A 19,871-nucleotide genomic window follows, 5' to 3' on the forward strand; every position below is an offset into this window, starting at 1 on the left:
GAGGTCTCGCTAAGAACATGCGAGTGCTCTTGCAAGAGGCCCTCGTTGATTCATCTTGCTTGCTCGCACTTACGCACGGCAGCGCGCTTAAGACATGTGGATCATAACCATCCGCTCACCGTGAGGGAGTCAGAGGTGACTATTGAGAAGGTTAAGCTGACATGGGAGGGCAGATTTCACCCATCTCTTGACCAATCACGGTGGCCCGAGTATCACGGACTTCAACTTTGGCCGGATCTAGAGCTTAAAGTTGTTTCACATGGAAGACGCAAAACAAAGCGTTTTAGGGATGACATGGATGGCTGGTCTTCTGGAGGTCGGCGAGAAGGGGGCAACGATATTTTCCATGAGCCTAGTATTTCAGCCCGTTGTGGAAATTGCAACGGCGTGGGACACAATACTAGAGGTTGTAGTACGCAACGAGGTAGAAAAGGATCGAAAGGAAACGCGGCAAGCACAAGCCAAGAAGTACCTATCCATGGATGTGGTGGCCAACAAGGTCCTGTCCATGGATGTGGTGGGCAACAAGGTCCTAGCCAGGGAAGTGGTAGCCAACAAGGTCCTAGCCAACAAGGCAGTACAGTACAAGTTGGTAGCCAACAAGGCAGTACAGTACACGTTGGTAGCCAACAGGTTCCTAGCCCCCAAGGTGCTCCCCAACAAGCTTCTCGTAGGCAACAAAGGGTGACCGTAGGAAGAGGCAACCAACGTGGGAGCCGAGGGAGAGGGAGCCGACGTGGAGGTGGCTTCCATGCTCCAAGGCAACAAAGAACTGGTGGAATGTTTTCTTACCTAGCTGGCCCTTTTCCGTATGTATAAAAGTTCCATATGTTTTCTTGTTTTACTTCTCCAATTAATTATTTCAAACTAACCGAGATGTTTTGCAGGTATGGCGGCGTCTCAACCTCCGAAGGCAACAGCCAAGTGGAACGAGGAGGAGGAGGGGGACAAGGGTGAGAGGTCGTTATGGTGGCTGAGGGCTGCGCAGGCTGTGAGAGAGAGGGAGGCAAGGGAAGCAAAGGAGAATAAAAAGCAAGAGGACATGGAAAGAATAAGGAAGATTACTGAGAAGTATGAAGCTTGGGAAAGAAGTTTAGGTGATGAAGAGACCATGAGAAAGAAATCTGCTGAAAGTTACCGGGAGCATTTGCTTTACGAGGGGCTCAAGGAGTCTCAAGAGCGAAGGATCCGTCACGCACAATTTGTTAAGGCAAGTGAAGCCGCAGAAAAATTGTTGCCCAACAAGAACAAGGAATTCAACGAGAAGGTGCTTCGCGAGGTTCGTTGTCAAATGGACGAGCAAGAAGAGGAGGATGAGAAGAAGCGGAAGGGCAAGGGTCCTTGTCCAACTCAATAGCCATTGAAATCAATTTCTATTATGTGCTCAGTTCAGGCCACAAACTATGTCTGTCATGTTTAAGTATGTTCTATGTTGAACTATGTTGTTGGTTCTGGAGTGAGTAGTGGCCAGGACTTCGAATTTGTATGGTGTGATGACAAATCTCGAGCTATGTGGACCTTCGAAATTTAGTTTCATTCTAGTTTGTGTCGTTCACTTTGTTTTTCTAACTTGATTATGTATGTCTGAACTGATTTTGTATGTGTGACTTGTTTGTCAGGCTTACCGTGGTCTGCATATTACTTATTGGCGCCTGCATGCTGGGCGTTAAGCCTCATATTATAAGTAACGCCGGCAAGAACGGCGCCGCATGAGAAGGCGTAGCGCACAGTCCAGTGCCCTTCTGGACTCGCACCATGTCTGTTAACAAGTACTCTAGCGCCTACAAGGTAGGCGCGAAGCGTACATGGACAGCGTTTCACATCTGGGCGTTACATCAATTTTTATTCTTTGCTGCCAAGTTCCAATACCGATTTCGGCTGCCGATGTATGTATAACGCCTAAAGGGAAGGCGCTAGGTCAAGAAAGAAAGCGCGATGCATGTGGGCGTTAAGGTACTGACGTATTCGTCGCATCATGTCCAGTACCCTTCTGGAACCGCAGGATGTTTGAAATAAATACTATAGCGCCTGAAGCGTAAGGTGCAAATATGACGTGCACAACGTTTGACATTTCGGTGCTGGCAAGGTCCAGTACCGAATTCTGCCGCGGAAGAATGTTTAACGCATGAGCTGAAGGTGCTAGTAGCGTGTGTATAGCGCGTTGTCGGTCGGCGTTAAGATGCAGTACCACTAGCACGGCTATAGACAAAGGGTTGTTCCCCCGTCAGTCAATGCTGGTCAGTCCCCGTACCGATTTCATTTAATGCGAAAAGTGTATAACGCCGCACGGTTAGGCGCTATACTCTAACATATAGTGCTTTGTCGGTCGGCGCTAAGGTATGGTTGTACTCGCACGGCTACCCTCCAAACCCTAAAATGACCCGTTTATAAGCAACTGCTTGGTCCCCAACTCCCCACTTGTCTCACTTGTCTCTCCACGAGCCGCCACTCCACGCACTGCCCCCTCCACGCACCACATTGCCGCTTGTCTCCCGGGTGCCAGCGAGCTAGTAGTCCACCACATGGACTACACGAGTGAACCAGCATTGGGCGCGCCTGCGCCGCCCGTTGAGGTCGCTATTGTGGTGAACCCGGATTCACCGCCTCAACTCGCCCTCGTCAACCCACATGCGCCGATGGAGAGCGGCAAGGCCGGTGGTGCAGGCAATGCCCTTCCTCGCTCCGGCCATGGCTGCGGCTCATCACGGCCTGCTCCCTATGTCGGATGAGGACACCCTGTACGTGATACTCAACATCAACGGCACGCCCTTGCAGTTCAACTCCCCCGTTGGTCGCCCCACTGTGGTATCCCTTGCTACGATGGCTGCTTCCGCGGGCCTCAACTACAGCGAAGTGGTAAGGGCTTACAATGCTCGTACTGGTCCCCGCTTCCGTTTTGGTTCACGTGTTGCCATCGGAGGCTCAAACCAAGTGTTGCAGGTTGGGAACGAGGCCTGTAGGGCCGTCGTTATGCAGGAGGATGAGCGTGTTGTCGTCGTTGGCAACCACAATGGGAATGTCGTCCGCTTTGCTCTCCTTGGTGGGCCTATCAATCCCGTCAGTGACACTCTTCATGCCGTGCACGATCTCTCCAATGGTAGCGTCGTCACCTTACTGCTTGGAGTTGCCGCTTTCATTATGTACCGCCGTGCGTAAGCTTATCATTTAGATGCTATGTACTAGTAATGTTAACCTCCATATGTATTTGCCTACTGGCACCACCGAACAATTTAGATGCAATGTTTTAGGTAATGTATTGCGTTTTGTATGTGAACCGCTGTTGTTGGATTAATGTATTAGGTATTGTATGTGGACCTAACCGTTATTTATGATGCAACCTATTGTGCTTTATATCGATGGATTGGATGGCGCTGGTTGTATTTGGTATTGTATGTCGACTTTGTTTTTTGTTTGCTATTGGAACTAGAACAAGTGTCTAACCAGCAAAGAGTCCAATTTGTTTGTACACAATTCCATAACGCCGTAGGTTTGGGCGCTGAACTGGCACATACACAGCCAAAAAATAGCGCAGAGAGCTCAGGCGCTTTGTATGTCTAGTTTTAGCGCCCTAGCTATATGCGTGATGGTTAATTCGTTTGCAAATTGTAACGCCGTTAGGCCTTAACGCCTATCACCCGGGCGTTAAGCCTACGTTAAGCCTCACGGGATAGATAGCGCCCTAGGTTTGGCATACAAGCTGCATTCTTATTAACCATACATAAGCTACATTGTTAAACTACAAGATCCATACACTGTTAATTAAGCATACAGATGGTACATTGTTTTCATCATTACCATAATTGAAACAACACATGCATATAAGTACGTAGCATGCATGATACATGAAAACGAACTACGACCTTTTCGCACAAAGAGGGAATAGAACAGCAGCCAACGTTAGTGCCACGCTGCAAGAAACCACTGCGAAATCTTTAACTTCGACATCCTTCTTACTCCTTTCGTGCAGTTCCTTTTTCAGCTCTTCCATGTGCATCTTACCATTAGCAATCTGTGCTTCCAGAGCTTCCCTCATCCTAGTCATGTCTTGTAGTAATTGTTGGTTCTTCCGTTTCTGGTCATGCAATTGTGCTTCCATAACTGCCATAAGCTTCTTAACGACAACACCCCCACAGCGAAGTCCACTAGCCACTACATTTGCATCATCTACCACATGCTCGAACAATGCATCTCGGTCCCGGATACCCAGGTTGAACTACAGGAGCACATGTAACCGACGAAAGTGAGTATTCTCGGATGAAAAAACAGATAGCCGGATTCAATTATTTACCTCGTCTACGGAGTTGCTCCTGCCATCAACCGAATCTCTAAGCCAGTGCATCATTGATGGTGCCCCTTCCTCTGAGAAGTCAGTGCGTTGCATCTTGTGTGGCGGCGGCGGCGAGAGGAGAGATGTCGTCGTCGACAGGAGAGATGGGTGGCGGCGGCGAGAGGAGAGACGGGCATCGGCGAGAGGAGAGATGGGTGGTGGCGGCGGCAAGCGGTATTATGTCAAAGTAGGTCAAGGGGGGGAATGATTAAAAGGTTTGAGCATTATGTGAAAGTAGGTCGGTATAGCTCGTTGTCGGTCAGCGCTAAACTCCATGGTGTAGCGCCCTGTCGGTCGGCGCTAAACCCCAACACGTAGCGCACTGTCGGTCGGCGCTAAACTAAGCAATATATAAATCCGAGCCAGAAATGATACCCGTAATACAGTCTCCTCACTTCGCCTTGCTGCACACACAAAGCCGGGAGAAACATACATCCGTCCTCTGTTGACACAAAGCCGCCAGAAACATACATCCGTCCGGTTGAATGGCGTGGCCGCAAGAAGTGATGTGCGGGGGGACCCCGAGCTGCGGCCAGAGGAGGCGCGCATCATCGTCTCTAGGACTCCAGAAATGGAAGAAATGGAGAAGATGCTTGTCGATCACGCGCTTCTTGTCACTATCCTTCCAGGAGTTGAGAACCCGCCTCGTAGGGTCACGATCCGCAATGTCATTGACGCAATCATGTCGAAGTGTGGAATCGAGGATGGAATGAGCTGCAAAGTACGTAGCCCCCCAGCTCACTATCTGTTTCGATTCAATCGTCCTGAAGATTGCACTGATGCGTTGAATCAGTCTATGCAAATGGAGGTTAATGGGTGCACTATTAAGTTCGCTCGCTGGAAACGTTCTTACCGCGGCGAAGAGGCGTTGCTCCCATTCAGCACTGTCTTGTCCCTTGATGGGCTTCCTGAAGATGCGTACGAGATAGGATTTGTGCAGAAGATTGTTAACGAGCTCGGCAGCGAGTTCATCGAGTACCTAACCCTTGTGGACCTTCGTTGCGTCAAGCTGAAAGCATGGATTCGTGATCCTTGGAAGCTTCCTAAGAAGCTAAGACTCGAGGTGCTAGAACCATTTCGGTACACAATTCTCGGCGATGATGATGAGCAGGCCATCGACCAGTTCTTCGAAGTTCCTGCAACTCCACTGTCAAGGCGTACTGTAATTTTTGATGTTATTGTGCACCTTCATGAGGTTGTCGATCCATATCCACTCTTAAGAGATGGACCTCAAGGTGTAGGTCATGTTAATCGGGTACACGATTGGATTTGCTATGCTGGCTTTGTTGATGGATTAGTGCCGAGATTTGACCAGTACAAGCATACTCAGTGCTGAACTCTTGCTGTTATGTGAAACCAAGACAAGTACGGTGTTCTATTGTCGTAAGCCCTCTGTCATGTGTTGTAATATGTATTGTTTTGTGATGTGTCGCCTCACCAGCCATATGTCTTAATGTCGTGTGTTTGAACCATGTACCAATGAATGATGCATCCATAAAGAGGGGATATGTATTGCTTTGTGATGCTGGTGTATGCTAAGTACTGTCGTGTGTTTGAATCATGTACCAATGAATGATGCATCCTTTAGTTCTAACCTTACCTTATTTCAACGATGTATGCATGAATTATGACATGTAGTCAAATGGTTCATCCTCAAAGATGTTTTGACCTTCAAAGAAATGCATATGGGGATTTAACGCCAGCTTGTTAGGCGCGATACGTTTAACGCCTACAGGGCAGGCGTGAAACCGGTACTGGATCAAAATTGATTCTAACGCTTGTCGGTCGGCGCTAAAGGTAAAACCCTAGAAAACGCTATATATACGGACCGCGACCTCTTGTTGTTCCCCATTCCCCACCCCTGTTCCCCCAACGCCGCCATTGCGAGATATGGAGCCAGCCACTCTTCCTGAGCTAGTGCTTGCGGACGGCCCACACCAGATCGCCGCGGCGGGGGTCATTCCTACACTCGATGGTGTCCGTTTAAGGGTCGGGCAAGACGCTGCGCGGCTTGGGGTGATGGCCCCTGACGAGCGTGTTGTCTTCATCGGAAACCACGAGGGAAACATCTTCCGCCTGGCCATCCTCGCCGACCCCATCCGTGCTATTGAGGAGCCCCCCAATGGCGTCAATGGAGTCGCGTCTTCACGTTATGGAGGGGTTGTGCTATTCCTCCTCGGAGCTGCGGCCTGCTTCTGGCTTCACTGACGCAACTAGTTCCAGTTGCGATGCTAGGAATAAAGGTGATGACTAATGGTGTGCAATGTGTAATATATTAGGTATTGTATGTGTGCTCCTTAAGGGATGTGTAATGCGTATTGGATTGTAATGTATTTCTTCTTCTTAATGCACATGTAATGTCTTATGAATTCCTTCTTAATGGAAATGTAATGCTCCTTAATGCAAATGTGTGCTTCTTAATGGAAATGTGTGCTTCTTAATGGAAATGTAATGCAGTAGGAATTCCATTTCATATAGAGGATGCAATGTGAGCAAATGAGAACGGGAAGATAAATCTAACTGCAAGTTAGGATGTATGGCGCCTGAAGCTGAGGCGTTATCTCCTTACACAACGGCGCTAAGCTGGGGTTGAGATTGGTTTTTGTTTTGATGTTGGATGAATTAATGTGTTGGATGAATTAATGTTGGTTTTTGTTTTGATGTTGGATGAATCAACGGGAAGATAAATCACCCTTCTTCTTCCTCAGGTCGCCCACTTCACCTAACTCGAGCTGAGCTCTTTCTCTCTCAATATCCATTGTTGCAAAGCTCCAAAGCTAAAATCCCACTCACGGCTATTAGGGATACCTCTCGTGGTTCCCTCACCCTTGCGCCAAAATTGCTTGTAACGCCCTCACTGTCGGTGCTACAAACGCTAGCAGAAAGTGAACGTATGGATACAATGTTGCGGCGCCTGAACATGAGGCAAACATATTCAGATTTCAGTACCTTAAATAGATGTTAAATATTTGTGCCGCCTGACGGGGAGGCGTTATATTCTCACGCCCTAGCTTCGGGCGCTAGACTTTGCCACGAAAATTGAATGGGACAAAACAATTAACTACAAATTATATGAAATCACAGTCATATATATAAACATTCAGCAAATACTAAACCACATTCATATAAACATTCAACGAAGAGGCAAACACATTCAGATTTCAGTACCTTAAATAGATCTTATATATTTGTGGCGCCTGACGGGGAGGCGTTATATTCTCACGCCCTAGCTTCGAGCGCTAGACGTTGCCACGAAAATTGAACGGGACAAAACCATTAACTGCTAATTATACGAAACCACAGTCATATATATAAACATTCAACGAAACCACATTCATATAAACACATTCAATGAACAGGAAACCTTTCTCGTTTCATTAGCCTAAATAGATGCCATAAATTGTGCCATAACTGAATTGCATATGATGCTTAGTTACAGAGTTGAGTAGCCTAAATAGAACACCTCCATAATTTCTTCATATGGGTAGGAACGACATAACAACTCCAGAACGGTAATCTACTTCTTCGCCCTTGTCTTTGTTGCCCCTCTTTGCAACGGCCTTCCGCCTTGACAGTTGTGCTACCTCCACGTCATCGTCCTCTTGAGCGTCATCTTGGTCATCGGCGGTCGTATCCGATATAGCCTTCCTCCTCTTCTCATAATCAGAAGGGGTGTAACGCCTGAAGGACCTCCTAGGCTTCAATTTAATCGCCGACCGTTGCCATTCCCCTAACACCGTGTCATCGTCCGCTTCCTAAGAAAAGCAAATATGAATTAACTCGATATATTTTTAAGAACCTGAACGTACACAAGGTGTCATACCTCCATCGACAGGTCATCTTGTAGGGCATGAGTCGATGATTCTGTGTGCTGGCTATCATCATTGGGAGAACCTGACGTTGACGGTGAGGCAAATTCTGGGTCACGACAGCCCATAAGGTTGGCTAACCGCCGTAGCCATTGCCCTTGTCGCTGTACATTATATCAATTTCTCAATTCAAAGGACAGTACCTTTACTTGTATGTAAAGTGCAAGTATTGGACTATTGTGTAATTACCTTCACAAACTCCCTAAGTGTAGTATTCTCGCCCTCCTGTCCTCTAGTTGTGCCTTCTAAAATGGACTCTTAGTCATCTGCTTCCTTCTTGACCTGGTCACGCAGTCAACGGTACAAGGTTAGAAAAGTACAAGTGGCAGCAAAGATAATACGAACATACAAGCTTAGAAAATTACCACAAAGTTGAGAACAGGAGCAAAATCTGTTTGCCTCCCCTGCCTCAAAATCCTTGTGTATTCAAGGTTCGCAACCTCATCGAATACCAATGGCTGATCCAATATATCTCGGCTGTAAGCCACCGGTGTGATGTCCGCACGAGTGTTTTCCAGAAACCACTTGAGATAATTGCTAAATGCTTGTGGGCAATGCAACATTACTTGCGAGCCTTGATGAATCCGTGTTCATGCACACCGGAATCCCCTCGATGGGTAGTGCACAGATCATTGAAACGTCCTGCAGTGTCACGGTCATCTCACCGGTCCGAAGGTGGAAGGTGTGCATCTCCGGCCTCCACCGGTCCACAAGCGCTGTGATTGCAGCGGCGTTCATACTAGGTGTCGATCGGGTCACGAGATTGATGAAGGGAAGGAGCCCCATCCTCCGGATGTAAGCAGTGTACCTCTCATCATAACGCATGACGTTCCTTCACGCTTTGTGGCACCTAAGTTTGAGGGGTCTTAAATCCTGCAACAAATAACAAGCATGTTACTAAACTTTCAAATAAAAAAAACTATGACAGCGAGTAGCATGTGGAAACTAATCTCACCTCTCTTTGCTCTCGTATGACACGAGCACGGTGATGCTGATCATAATGCTCATCTATAAGCTCCATCGCATCTACACATTGCGAAAAGACAACTTAGAAGATAAAGCAGTACTTGCTCATGGGCCTTTCTTCACTGATAATATATTTGAATACATGTCATTAATCTTTGCAATGCAAAATAATATAAGTTTAAATTAATCATATTTGCTTCATGAACTAACTCAAAAGTCAATTCTGTGTAATAATGTTACTTTCTTTTATTAAGTCAGTCCATAGCAATTTTTGTCTAATCATGTTTGTTTCGTTAACTAAGTTCAGAACAAAATTCATTAACATTACTAGCTAAGTGCACGTGCGTTGCAACGTAGACAATTGGGAGGTATTGGAATAAACTCTTCAATAATATAAGCTTAAGTTAAACCTACAAATTAGGAGAGCATCTAAATATTTCCACAAATAAATTTAGGCAATTGCAAGGGAGTACAAGGAGACACCAAATGTTATAAATCAGGTCATGTGTCTGGACAATTCTGTTATCGCCAATGTACAAACAATGTTTTTCCTTTTCTTTAACCAACTAATTTTTGCAAATACCATAACAAATTTCCTGTAAGAACAAGCATCAATAATGAATTCACCAGTTCCAATAGCACCAAAACAGTCACAAAACTTGCCAGGAATTTTATTCGGCCTGCCAATCAACAACAAGATATTGGTTCAAAGAAATTCTTGCGAGCCATTTACTGAATGTTCTTCAATCACACGTCTGCTAGCAAGGGGATGACGGTGTTTATTCTCACCTTGTATTTACAGGGCAGGAATCTAGATGTGCTAGGACAGCTCACAAAAACATGATTAAAACGGTACCATAATCTCCATATGCCCACAAATGAAGTTACCCCATCTCCAAATGCAAACGTCATCTCTTAAATCAAGCATTCTCTCATTCGTACACAATGTTTTCTATCATTCCTACGGTTACAGAACAGCAAAATCCATGCCTACTTATGGGTACTCGAATGGTTCTTCCAATCAAATTCAATACCGCTCTATAACAGCTAAGTGATTTGACTTGGCATTAACACTATATTCGGTCCACTTTTGAGATGCCTAATTGGGGTTGTATGAACAATCGTACTTCCTAAAACACCTAATTGGGTACGAGTGGATTAACCAACGGCACAACGAACTGCAAACCATCTAGGGTTCCCAAATTGGGGCAAATACCGAACTCAATAATCTAGGGTTCGCAAATTGGGGCAAGAATCGAGAATACCTGCGGGGAAGGAGAAGTTGCAAATCCGCGGCCGCGAGATCGACGAGACACAACGCCAGCCCTACCGCGCCGCCGCGATTTCCTTCTGTCGCCAACGAGGGGGAAAATGAAATGTAAGAACCTAGGGTTCGCAAATTGGGGCAAATTGAACAATGCAAATCAGGGATCGGGTAAATTACCTGCGTGGAATGATCGAAGATGAAATCCACAGGAAACCGGGATGATGGGGAGCCGCCGCCAGCAGCCGCGATTTAGGGCACTCGGGATAGCAACCGACGCAAAGTGCAAACTGACCGGAACGGGTCGGCCGCGATTTAGGTTAAAGAGATGATAGCGCCCGCAAGGACGGCGCTACATGCCCTGTGATGTGGGCCATTCTTTGGCAGCGCTGGCCCGGCACTTGCCACAGTGGCTCGCACTTGCCACGGTGGCAGGAACGTAGCGACCCAACTTTCGGCGCTAAGGCAGGTACATTAACACCTCCCTGTTGGGCGCTAGGAGAAAGGGTTATCCCGGTGAAATAGATTCAGACCGAGTTCATCCGGTGAAATAGATGGGCCACGAAGTCTGTTTTGTCGAAATCGACCCTACGATGTGTGTTTGGAGTTAACATTTACGACGTTTTGCATCGTTGGTCGTTCTGCGCGTGTCATAGTCCGGAGGGTGGGAGGATTGTGTGTTATTTGTGTGTACCTCTTCTCGAGCTAAATTCCAGTGGTACTTACGTACTACCTCCGTTCGTAAATACTTGTCGCTGTTTTAGTACAAATTTGCACTAAAGCAGCGACAAGTATTTAGGAACGGAGTGATTACCACATAACAAGACAAGGGGAGTTACCCGGCCGGATGTCCCATGCCCCAACTGTCGTCCTACACTGCAAAGCAACTTACATATGTATAAAAAAACGAGGGGAGAAGTGAGATCAGTACTCAGTAGATCGCCTTTTGTGAGCCATTAGCGGTGGTTAGGACTCGGATATATCACTGTCACCAATGCGCATGTGGGTGGCATCAGCCTCACACACAGAGTGCTCTCTCACAGTTCGGTTCGTTCACCCCGGCCGGCGGCGATTGGGGCCTCCTGGGTTAATTTATTAGGATTAAAATCGAGGGGGGAAACACAGTTAAGCTTGCTTTCCTTTTCTTTCTTTTTTGCTTAGCTAGACGTATGGCCACCGACCAAGTGATGCTCGACGTGCCCGAAGAATTGAATCGAGGGTCCACGGCAAGTAGGGCCGGGTGCCGGACCGTGACAAGTAGCAGTACTTTCGTTGTGTTGTGCTGCTAATAACTCGGTGCTTCTTTACTTTCGGTTTCGGTTGCCCCATGACCAGGACCATGAACGCCGTAACATCGCCCCTATCCTAGTCTCCTAGACCACGACCTCCGATGGTTGATGGCGAGTCTAGTTAGCGGCTGCTTGTGTGTGCTGTGTACAGCCGTCCACTGGCCCGTTTGATTTCCACAGGCGATTCGAGTGCCTGCCTAGCTCCAGTCCCCCAGAGACATGACCCGCATTGGAAAGGACTTCCGCTGTAGGCGCTCGCGTCCTGAGGTCATCTCGTGGTCCTCGAATGCAGCACAGTATGCAGGGGAGGAATGAAGAGTATTGTCGTTCTACGGCCGCACGGAGCGAGGTCTGACTCTGTCCCGTCAGTTGCAGAAGGAAGCGTGTCCCCGGGACTGCGCACGACGTCAGGCAGATCAGCAGATGCAGCGTATGGGAAAGGAGGAGAAAGAAACAAGGCAAATCAGTTGATTCGGGTGTGCCAGAACTCAGGACCAAGACCGCGAGCGTGCACCGGGGGTGCATGGTGGCCTCGCCGGTTTGTTCTGATTTAACCGGCGGCCTCCCGCCGTCAACTGCTAAGCCGGTTTGGCCTCACAGGCTTTGACAGGCACATGGAACTTTTACACGGCAGACATGTCATCGACTAGGAGACACACAACAAGCGCACTGGCGCACTGTAGATAGAATACTTTTTCGCAAAGACCATGTCACGGTGCCTCTTGTTCCTTTGTATATTTGTCTATCAGATAAGGACAGCGAGGTCAGAGACAGAGAGGAGGCCAACACACACACGTGAATTTTCTCTTCTCCAAACTGCGGTGTTTTCAGTCTTACTCTGGGAGGTACAGTAGATGGCATTCCTCGAACCTGTACCTTCTAGAGTTGGCTTCACCTGGATTCACGCACGCTCAGCGTCTTTTACTGTTGGTAGTTAGTGGTCCTGTGACAGATCTGAGCTCTTCCTCACCTCAAGGACAACCGGGCCAATCTAGCGAAAGAATATCTGGATCTCTCGTGTTCCCATGTGCAAACACTTTCGGCACTTTCACCTGCAGTAAATGCTTGGGTTAGCGAGCTGAGCCCCTATTCGAGCAGAGAGAGACAGGCAGAGTATAAATGCTTTGACAGAACAAGATAAGGGGTGGAATGGGGTTTTGTCAGGCGAGTGCTGAGGTACAGTAGCTATCTGTGTGGTAAGATGAGATTGAAGGCGTACCAGAGAAATGGGTGGAATTCCGGGTTGAATTTTCGCTCTGGAGAATCCCTCCACGGCAAACAAGCACTTGTAGCCACTAATGTAGCGGTGCTCACTGTTTGATATGTCCCAGAAAAGAGAAACGAAAGCGTCAAGATGTGAAATTCATATTAAATGATCCTATGGCAAAAAGGAAAAGGAGATGTTTGGTGATTTGCCTCTACTAAAACATACAAAATGAATGTATGCACAGTTGCACATATACTTTCCATACATTAATTTATATGAAGTGGGCACCATGAACTTCTCATGTTTACAGGCCCACTTACCAGTAGTTCTTGCAAACTTCAATTTCCCTTTCAATCAAGAAAGGGTGGACAAAATGAGCAAGTTAAAAGTTTTGTCAAATTACTCACTTCAGTAGATAGGTGAAATTTCTTCTCTGATATTCTTCAATGGAAATGTCTTCCTCCTTCGAGTATCTTCCTTGGAACAAAATGTATGATTAAAAAAGTAAGCACGTACATTAGGATATAAAGCAGCGGAAGCTTATTAGCGGTGTAAACAAATATAATAAAACATCAGAACAGTACACAGTACTTCTAATCTTCGTGCGATGTCAAAATACACCTTAGACTAATCAGCGGATGGATTACTGATTTCTAAGCTGTTGTCCTTGCCCTGTGGTCTATTGCTGGGAGTCTGGGATGCTAGGACAGAACCACTAACACTTGATGCGCCTCAGAGTTCAGAATATGATTGTAACTGGAGTCCAGCCAGGATTTAGATGCCAGCAATGCAGTCATGTACATACATGACTACTGGCACGAAGTATCAGAGCATACAAGGTACTAGCACATGATCTAGGATATCTGTTGGCACTCACAATCACAATTATATTTTGCTAAAAGAATTGAAAGAATAGTTGGTAAAAAAGAAGGTAAGCTCAGGGAATAGCATAGAGACAGCACGATTCAACTTTCTACAACAAATTTTATGATGCAGTAGCATACCTCCAAGGATTTTCATTTTCGCAGAAACGGGAAACTCCGCTCATTGCGGTAAAGGCATCAATGTGAACCGTTTTTTCCTTCACAGAAGAATCTGGTAAAAGAGGAATGCAAAGTTAAATGGAAATTGGAAACCGACCAATGAAAGGTCACTAATTGTCAACATACCCATGGCCATGGCTACTAAAAAAGTATAAAATACTAACTGCTTTTTTGTCATCTGGTGCTTGTGATTCAGGATAAAATATAGCTAGCCTATGCCTTGTACTCCCTCTGTCCCATAATTCTTGTCTCAAATTTGCCCAAAAATGGATGTATCTATTTCTAAAAGGCGTCTAGATACATGTAATATTTCGACAAGAATTATGGGACGGAGGGAGTAATTTCATTATATAACATATAAAAGAAGTAGAATCACATATTTGACAAATTTATTGTAGAGCTCACCTGCTTCATGTAGAGCCTTTAGAGCATGGCCACCGGGATAATTGCTGTAGGAGGCCATGAAAGTCACAGCAGAGTATCCTAGACTGAAAGGATTTTATGTTATTAGTGCTCAACAGTAACACATTTCATTATTTCAGACAACATGTTATAATCATTAAGGTTGAATTACTCTACCTGACTAGGAAGGCGCCAAGCATGAGAACATAAAGAAAATTCCACCCAGATTTCTTTCTGTTATTATATCTGAAAAGGATGACGAAAAACAAATAGTAACCAGTCGGAATTGCTAACCCAAGAATAAAGGGGGAAATGACATACAACATGAAGGATGCCAAAACGAAGTTATACAAATGACACCATCATTCCTATTTCCTAGATTGCATTTGTCACACTGTTAAAATGGTAGGTATGCAGTAAAATGGTTATGCTCACATTCTGCCTGCTGCCAAAGAAGCGGACACATTAAACATGGGAATTGAAGCAATTATGAAACGAAGCTCCTGAAATATATATATAATAGCAGTCATTATGGCAAGACTAACTTAATGTTGTTCAGAAATTAATAGGGTATCTAGAAATGTTGAACAACCTTATGCGGAAGTTTTGAATAAAGTACAACAAATAAGGCAACTGGAAGCACGTATGGCACTATCCTCCTATCAAGAAGAGCACCAACCTGACATTAAAAAGAAAGGCCTGATGAGATATATAACCTATTTTTAATCAAGCACAAAAACAACCAGTCATGCCTTAACTCCTCATTCAGAAAACGTACAGAACAAAGTATCACTAGGTGATTCGATCAAATGGTGTACTTTAGACAAAAAGAAGGTGGTGCGTGAATCAAATCTTCAAGAGGTAAAAAGTTAATTATGTTGATCTAATTGGAATTCATTGTTATACAAATTAAAAACATGTAAAATAGCACAATATAAGTTGATTAGTTGAAACCAGTGGACTCGTCATTTAATACTCCTCAATTTTGATATATTTGTTCTAGCCAAGCTAGTCCAGTATAATAACATTTTGCTGTAAGAACCTTATCTTACCAAACAAAGAGGATAGGCTACAAGCATGGAGCGTGGAAGTGCAGAGGTGAAGTACCAATGGATCGAATGTGTCTTACGATTATAATGGTCATGGAGAACAGATTTAGGTGCTTCACAACTGTCACTTAGAAAATACAGAATTACAGAGGCCCTATGAATCTAAAAACAGGAGGATATTACTTGAAAAAAAATCCAGCAAATATGCGTACATTATGTTTCCTCCTCTTGCACATGCATGCATGAATAGGTTATTTGGAAGGTTGGGTGCATATCAGAAGTTTCTGCAAAGTTAATGAAAATGTGTGTAGTTGGGAGAGAAACAAACGAAAAACTTTCTGGATGTTATGCCCCAATGTGCACTGCAATGTAATAACAAACATTATTGTTTTAAGACATTCTTAACTCGGGTTTTTATCACAGAAGAACTAAAATGCAGTTTCACAAGAACTAGAAGGATACACCCCATTCTGAACTCCGGTTCAGAACTGAATTGAACCAGAAAACTTCGAATTCTGGCCACAGGATTCTCTGCCACATTATCGAGTCAACTAGTACTGTGAATCCTGAGAAAATCATTCAAGGTTTCTTACAGATTCTCAGTAAATAAGATTAAAAGAAAACTCAAGCCGGTATACATACCGATGCATACAAGGACAGTGCTTATGCAGCACTTTACAGCTTCCAAAAGAGAAAAAGACCTGCTCTGTCATAGTATCGTCAAATTCAAATATTAGTGTATCTCAGTCCATAGCTCCAACTTACAAATAACTTACAAATAATAGGTACAATAATATTGCATCCATCGCCCAACTACAAATAAAAATTTGACTAACAGTAATTATAGCCTAGCGAGCCACACTCGCAAACTCACATTTAACCATCTTTTGACACAATTGAACTAATTCAATACAGAAGCACAAAATATGATGTGATAAAACTTCAGATGAACTGAACCCTTGAAGCGAATATGACACGACAATAGTTATTTTTTACGACATCAGAATCGTTACTTGGAACTGAATCAAACAAGCCACCCAAAAAAATGTACTCCCTCCGATCCATAATAAATGTGTTGTACTAAATTCCAGACACTTATTATGGATCGGAGGGAGTAGTTTCAAAATTCGTTTCCTCAAATAGCTAGCACAGTTCGGACCATCCTTTTCCCCCAAGGTCCAAGCATGCATATACTACATAAAAGAGAGTATCAGGAAAAAAAAACTATGCAGATGCTGAGAGAAAATTGAGTTTGAAAAGCCCCAAACTCACCAGTAAAAGTGCAATCCCTATTGTACCAAGAAGCAGAACCATATCGCATCTAAAAACAACAGCTGCAACGATCTGTAAGAAAAATGGAGAATTACATGTATTTTGCTAGAAAAACAGCACACCTTAGATAAGGAATTGAAGAAACTAAAAATCATTTCAACTCTTAAAATAACAGCAGGTTTTACTGAGACAAGAGTGAAGAACTAAGAATTATATCGCAACATCCTGAACTCCACACCAGTTGTACTTCAGTTTTGAAACAACATTGTATATGATTAATTGATAATTAACTATTGTTCTCATTTCCTGTAATCTGTACATATATATACGAAAACAATAACATGTAGATTACAAAGAATGAAGCTCAGATAAAGGCACAAAAAGAAGGCGTACCAATGCCTGTAATGTACATAGGAAATTTCCCTTGAACCAGAAAGAGTACGCCAAATTAACTGCATGACAGAAAGCACATACTAGTTTCATGATTACTCCACGATCTACTGAACGGACTGACAATATTGCCAATAATTTCACAAAAAAAGTAACAGCCAGCATGCTCACCAAAAGCTAAAGCTAAGATATTTGGAAGGGGGCGAGTTGAGTAGAACAAAACGTGAAACTGGATAGCAGTTAGTATCACAAAGAATGCTTCAACATGCCGACCGTACTTCCTTTTTATCTGTGTGTCAGAAATGAGCCAAGAAAATCATGGTGTTATTCACTGAAGAAATACAATAAATAGTCACTGAAGATGGACACAGAACAGTCAAGGCCAAGCAATACAACGAAAAGAGATATCATGGATTCAATGATTCATGATGATATGTCCTAGTACTTGGAAGTTTCTGCAGAAATATTAAACACAAGCTAAATAGTTACTCTGCAGAATTCAAGTGGGTTCAGTGATACAATTTGTAAGCGTATCTTCACTGAACCAAGCAAGATAAAGCTAGGATTTCAAACAATAATACCAGCATACTGCAGCACATATGCTCGTGTAGACAAGAGCCGTGCATCTTACTCCCTCCGATCCATAATAAGTGTCTTGGATTTAGTACAAAGTTAGTACAATTTTGTACTAAATCCAAGGCACTTATTATGGATCGGAGGGAGTAGGTATCATCCACTAATGCAAGCCTTAATTGGATCGTAGTACTAAAGGTCCACTTCACGAGTGCATGACCAAATCCAAATTTGACTAGTGTATTATGGAGCCTACCCTACAGCCAGCAGCCAAAGTCTAGCACACTCACGAACCAGAGCTAGAGGTGAAGGAGGCTAAAGATTCCTAGGACCAGGACTCTTTTTTCCTTGTCCATTCAGTTGGGACTTTAGGAGTTATAAAAGATAGGTGAGGAAACACACAACTGAACTAGGAAAGGATGGAATGAATTGGGTGAATTATATTTTAGTTGTAAACCCTATGCAGTATGCACCCAAGAACCAGGCTTCTCTGCTCCATTCATATTTTTTGCTGCTCTTGCTCACAAGACATAACACAAGCAAGATTCATTTTGAAATTTTGGTTGCTTTTTACCAGTCATTGGCCTGAACGTTTTGAACACCAACAATAAACACATATTGACAACATCTAATGAGACAGAACAAGAAATGAAAAGAAAAATACCTCAACTCGGAAAAGTCTCAAAGTTGTCAGGGTAACACAACCCAACATTAATCGAACTGAAAAACAAACAGAAAACATCAGTCTGTCAAAACTATATTAACCAGGAAGTTATCTGTCAAACAACATAAACTTGTAACGAAACATATTTTAAGCCTATGATTATCACCTGCTAGAAGGCTATAAACCTTTGGAACATGAAATATGCGCATCATGAGGATTGCAGGCGATGATAAAAGAGATATTACCAGTGCTCCTGGAAATCAGACAGTACATGATATTAATGTGTCACACTTTATCTAGACTAAGCATGCAACCTGAAACACAGTCACCATGGGAATAAAATCTTATGATGGCAGTACAAGCATAAATGGTAATTATGTTTCTGGTTTACTGTTATCTGGGTTTGATCAACTATGTCAATTCTTAGACTTGAAGCAGGAAATGGTTGGTTGCTTAAGGAAATAGTGCTTCATCATGCTGTACAAATCATAAGTCACAGTTGCATGGCAGCATGATTATTACCTATAAATGTCCGAGGAACAACACCAGGAAATTCTAAATGGTCATACTGCAGCAAATTGGATAGATAAAAATTATTAGATAAATCAACCAAAAACCATAAAAAAACAATATATTGATGTAAAAATGGAGGGAAATTAGCAGTGGATGTTACCTTGTCAATGTGATGATTGTGATACAAAATATCATGTATGGCCTAGAGAATACAAGAATCAAGCGTTAGCTGAAGTACTGTAACTGCATGACAGTAGAACTGCAAGCGAAATTAACCAATCGCAGGGGATAAAACCAAAGTCGCCTACATACTTAATTATATACTGGCAAGGGAGAGATCATTATATGCCAATGTACAATGAAAAGAACTGAATGAAACAGATTAAAAAAATGCTGAAAATTAACTGCCACACATAAGGAAAAGTTGCCTAACATAGACCCGTAGTTCCTCCCACCAACAGAATACTTGAAAACCATGATTCTCGTAAATAACACACCCTTCCCATGTGATTTCAGCTATTCAAGCAGGGTGGAAAGTCCAAACAGGAACCTGCACATTGAAGCTCTCCTCCACCTTTGTGTACGGCACCATGACGGCGTAGAACGCGGCGATCGATCCGAGCAGCAGGTCCCACCCTGCAAGCGAGGTCCCGACGCATCAGATCCCAAAACCATTCGCCGCAGCAGAACCCTACGTTCTGAAGCTTCGCGAACCCGAAAGCAAGCACAGAGATGACGAACAGAAATTACTCACCGTAATCTCTCAGTATCCTCGCCGCCGGCGTAGGGGGCGGCGGCGGCGCCATCTCGGTGGCCGGCAAGGCCGCAAGGGAGCTCGCACGTTTGGGGAGAAACTCCAAACCGCTAGCCTGAAGCCCGAGGCCTGAACTGTGAGCTTGGGCTCTTTTTTTTTTTGGAGCGAAACTTGTGCTCTTCTTCATTTTCTTCTTCTTCTTCTTGTGAGAAACTCTTCTTTTCTTGGTCAGCCCAGTAGTATTTGGGAACAGCAGCCCAGCAAGGCCGGGGAAGAAAGGATGGCCCGC

At 44.3% G+C, this 19,871-nt stretch overlaps 1 protein-coding gene across 3 annotated transcripts; it reads right to left on the reverse strand.

Annotated features, from left to right (window-relative positions):
• Positions 1-12,367: 12,367 nt before the first annotated feature.
• On the reverse strand, positions 12,368-19,744 carry LOC100830072 (dol-P-Man:Man(7)GlcNAc(2)-PP-Dol alpha-1,6-mannosyltransferase). Of its 3 annotated transcripts, none has more exons than XM_003580216.4 (20): positions 19,583-19,744; positions 19,379-19,464; positions 18,989-19,030; positions 18,838-18,883; positions 18,482-18,568; positions 18,316-18,371; positions 17,250-17,367; positions 17,082-17,140; positions 16,689-16,760; positions 16,059-16,122; positions 15,879-15,982; positions 15,420-15,491; positions 14,960-15,046; positions 14,803-14,870; positions 14,545-14,613; positions 14,371-14,453; positions 13,927-14,017; positions 13,330-13,395; positions 12,935-13,028; positions 12,368-12,767 (listed from the first exon to the last, which is right to left on the reverse strand). In XM_003580216.4, exons 1-20 carry the CDS (start codon positions 19,632-19,634, stop codon positions 12,687-12,689), a joined length of 1,497 nt encoding a protein of 498 aa, XP_003580264.1. In that variant the 5' UTR covers positions 19,635-19,744; the 3' UTR covers positions 12,368-12,686. The 3 variants fall into 3 exon arrangements, 2 of the variants coding, with proteins under 2 accessions (XP_003580264.1, XP_014751529.1); XM_014896043.2 differs by having other exon boundaries at positions 17,082-17,161; XR_002961175.1 differs by having other exon boundaries at positions 12,719-12,767; positions 13,330-13,399; positions 17,082-17,161.
• Positions 19,745-19,871: the final 127 nt, after the last annotated feature.

The sequence above is a fragment of the Brachypodium distachyon genome, chromosome 5, assembly GCF_000005505.3.
Source record: "Brachypodium distachyon strain Bd21 chromosome 5, Brachypodium_distachyon_v3.0, whole genome shotgun sequence".
In the NCBI taxonomy this organism is placed as follows: Eukaryota; Viridiplantae; Streptophyta; class Magnoliopsida; order Poales; family Poaceae; genus Brachypodium; species Brachypodium distachyon.

What these genes read in the sequence shown, in the direction of transcription:
- LOC100830072 (XM_014896043.2), bottom strand. Translation starts at nt 19,634, where the DNA reads ATGGCGCCGCCGCCGCCCCCTACGCCGGCGGCGAGGATACTGAGAGAT. An exon ending in TCTTTGGCAGCAGGCAGAAT is followed by an intron (nt 14,614 to 14,802) that starts GTGAGCATAACC and finishes CATCCTTTTCAG; the next exon opens with ATATAATAACAGAAAGAAAT. An exon ending in GAATTCCACCCATTTCTCTG is followed by an intron (nt 12,768 to 12,934) that starts GTACGCCTTCAA and finishes CATTTACTGCAG; the next exon opens with GTGAAAGTGCCGAAAGTGTT.